Source organism: Mustela putorius, unplaced genomic scaffold (assembly GCF_011764305.1).
Source record: "Mustela putorius furo isolate JIRA1106 unplaced genomic scaffold, ASM1176430v1.1 tig00000127_pilon_pilon_pilon, whole genome shotgun sequence".
NCBI classification, from domain to species: domain Eukaryota; kingdom Metazoa; phylum Chordata; class Mammalia; order Carnivora; family Mustelidae; genus Mustela; species Mustela putorius.
The window spans coordinates 2800375-2803789 of record NW_025421288.1 but is presented as its reverse complement, the minus strand read 5'-3'; the positions used below and the strand labels follow the sequence as shown (position 1 = coordinate 2803789).

Below are 3415 nucleotides of genomic sequence, written 5' to 3'. Positions count from 1 at the left end.
TGGTTTAGTATCTTTATTTTCAAAGATTGTATTTATTCATTTGAGAGACAGAGAGAGCACAAGCAGAGAGACAGACAGAGGAAGAGGGAAAAACAGTCTCCCAACAGAGCAGAGAATCTGATATGGGGCTCTATCTTGGGGCTCTATCTATCATGATCCTGGAGATCATGACCTGAGCCAAAAGCAGATGCTTAACCATCTGAGCCACCCAGCCATCCCATTTTGGTTTATTATCTTGATAGGATTTGTGGAGTCACCCTAAACCCTTTCCTGTCAAAATTATACTCACAGCTTATTTTAATGGCATTTGTTTTCACTTCATTGATATCACTTTTACTTCATATTAAAAAGAATGACCAAGATTGCTCTGCCAAGAGTACAGCATCCTTCCATCTATTAAGTTGTGGAAAGAAAGAGCAAACTGCTCTCCAGTTATTATTCTAAGGCGGACTCTAAAGTCAATTTGTGTTTAGCAATAAGTGCATTTTTCTTCTCTTCATATCATCATCAGTCTATCCATTAATCCATCATTACTTCTTTAATCCCTTGAACCAGCTGTTGTGCTGTGTCTGGATATGAGAAAGTAAGCAAAATCGGATCCCTACATGCAGAAGTCAACTATCCAATGGAAGACAGAGTCATTCATCAAACAAATAAGATAAAACTAGTGACCATGGAATCTAATAGTTACTAAATTCTGAAGTACATCCCTCAGGGTTTATATTTGAAGGGGAGTTTTGGGGTTGGAGTCTTTACATGCTTGCTTGTTTGTTTGCTGTAGTAATAAAATAACCACGCAATTGTATCTGTTTTTCTCTTTTCCTCCACGTACCATTTTAGGATGTTGGAGTTCTCATAGAGAGAAAACCACACGGAAAATGGAATGGATGGATGGAAACAACACATTGGTGACTGAGTTTATCCTCTTAGGATTCCTGACATGCCCTGAACTGCAGATTGTCCTGTTCCTTGTGTTTCTGACCTTGTATGGTATGATCTTAACAGGGAACATTGGACTGATGATGTTAATCAGGACCGATCCTCACCTTCAAACCCCTATGTATTTCTTCCTCAGCAACCTCTCCTTTGCAGATCTCTGTTATTCCTCAGTCATTGTTCCCAAAATGCTGTTCAATTTCCTCTCCGAGAACAAATCTATCTCCTATTATGGCTGTGCCCTGCAGTTTTATTTTTTCTGTGCTTTTGCCGATACAGAATCCTTTATCTTGGCTGCCATGGCATACGATCGCTATGTCGCCATCTGTAACCCTTTACTGTATACAGCTGTGATGTCTCGGGGCATCTGTGTATGGTTGATTGCCTTGTCCTACATTGGAGGTAACATGAGTTCCCTGGTTCACACATCCTTTGCCTTTATTCTGAAATACTGTGATAAAAATGTCATTAATCATTTTTTCTGTGACCTCCCTCCCCTGCTTAAGCTATCTTGCACAGACACCTCAGTTAATGAATGGCTTCTCTCCACTTATGGCAGCTCAGTGGAAATTATCTGCTTCATCGTCATCATCGTCTCCTACTTTTTCATCCTCCGCTCAGTCTTGAGGATCCGCTCTTCCAGCGGGAGGAAGAAAACCTTTTCCACATGTGCCTCTCACTTGACTTCTGTGGCCATCTATCAGGGGACTCTTCTCTTCATTTACTCACGGCCCAGCTATCTGTATTCTCCCAACACTGATAAAATTATCTCCGTGTTCTACACCATTATCATCCCAGTGCTGAACCCGTTGATTTATAGTTTGAGAAATAAAGATGTAAAAGATGCTGCTAAGAGAGCTATGGGGCTAAAGGTAGATTCTTCATGAACCTTAATGTTCTGAGATTCATCTAACTCCCCAGTTGCAAACTCTAATTAGAAACGTGCCTCCCAGCAGACCCAAAGGGGACGTTATCAAACACTTGGTTTTCATACAGCCAAATTCAAGTCATAACCCCGTGACATAAGAAAACATTTAAAAGTTTCAAAATTGCTGCTAAATAATAGATTACCATTCAATAATTACTCCCTTGGAGTTAATGCTAAAAGGTGTTTTATCAGGTCATCTTAGGGATATAGTAAATACCTCAGAAAAGTGTGTGTGTGTTCATTTGTAGTATACCTCAGTTACATAGAGGATTGCTAGATGAGGGAGAAGGCCGGATTCTCTTGGTTTGTGTGCCAGCTCTATTGCTGGCTGGTGAGTGGCATTTTGAACAAGTTACTTCATGTTTCTATGTCTCAGTCAACTTATCTGTGAAATGGGGATATAATATACATGCCATCGACTGTTGGGTGATTAACTGAGCACATGCTGTGAATCATATTTGTACCGCTTTAAGCCCTTGGTAGATGTTGATTATATATATTTGTATAATAGTTCACATTAATTAAAATGTATGTTGTACAATGAGATGCTGAGAAGCAGGGGTATCATGGAAGCAATGATACAAAATAAAATCCATTTTCTTAAGTTTAGTTCAATAATATGATGCTAACCTTTTGGGGCACCTGGGTGGCTCAGTGGGTTAAAGCCTCAGCCTTCGGCTCAGGTCATGATCCCAGGATCCTGGGATTGAGCCCAGCATCAGTCTCTCTGCTCAGCAGGGAGCAGGGAGCATGCTTCCTCCTCTCTCTCTGCCTGCCTCTCTACCTACTTGTGATCTTTCTTTGTCAAATAAATTTAAAAAAATCTTAAAAAAAAATAATATGATGCTAACCTTCTATATACATAGTCTATACCAAAGTAATTTGGAAACTTTTCTTAAATAGCACCTTGAAGAATATAGGTTAATTGCAAGGCAAACTATTTGATTTGTCTTCCTGTCTATCTTTTATATACCAAAGTATTATTAGAGGGATGGACATCTTTCTCTGTCCTCTCAAAAATAGAATCAGCTCCCCAATATATCACCTGTATCATCATGCAGAGATGAACCCACATGTGCTGGTGGGACATCTGAAGACTGATATCAGAGGCATGTATCTGCAAAATGTATTTCAGCACTGGTATTTTATACTGAACATTACTTTTTGTTATATCATTTTTTTTCCTTCTATGATAGTAAATATTTACATGCTTTGACTTGGAAATATCAAGGTTTAAAAAGTATATTTAAATCCATGTGCTCTTTGTTGCAAAAATCCCCACAAGATACAGCCTAAATCATTGTCAGTTTTAAATTCTCCTAAGAATCCTGGCTTTGGATTTCTGATCAACAATGCTTCTCCTAAGCATTTCTGTTGTTTCATTCCCTGAGAGAAGAGCACAGGCTCTCACAGTTACATACCCACCAACATACTCTAACATTAAATTTACGTTTACCTAGCCAAGATTTACTTGGCCAAGATTATAGAGAATCACACAGACCCATACAGATGAGTATCTATCAACAGCTTTCATGTTTGCTAAGCTGTTAA

General features: G+C 39.0%; 1 protein-coding gene across 1 annotated transcript; it reads left to right on the top strand.

Moving 5' to 3' along the window:
* Positions 1-861: 861 nt before the first annotated feature.
* Positions 862-1823, top strand: LOC101678886 (olfactory receptor-like protein OLF1). The gene has a single exon (XM_004781674.2). The coding sequence runs from the start codon at positions 879-881 to the stop codon at positions 1821-1823; it is 945 nt and encodes a 314-aa protein (XP_004781731.1). The 5' UTR covers positions 862-878.
* Positions 1824-3415: the final 1592 nt, after the last annotated feature.

What these genes read in the sequence shown, in the direction of transcription:
- LOC101678886 (XM_004781674.2), top strand. Translation starts at nt 879, where the DNA reads ATGGAATGGATGGATGGAAACAACACATTGGTGACTGAGTTTATCCTC.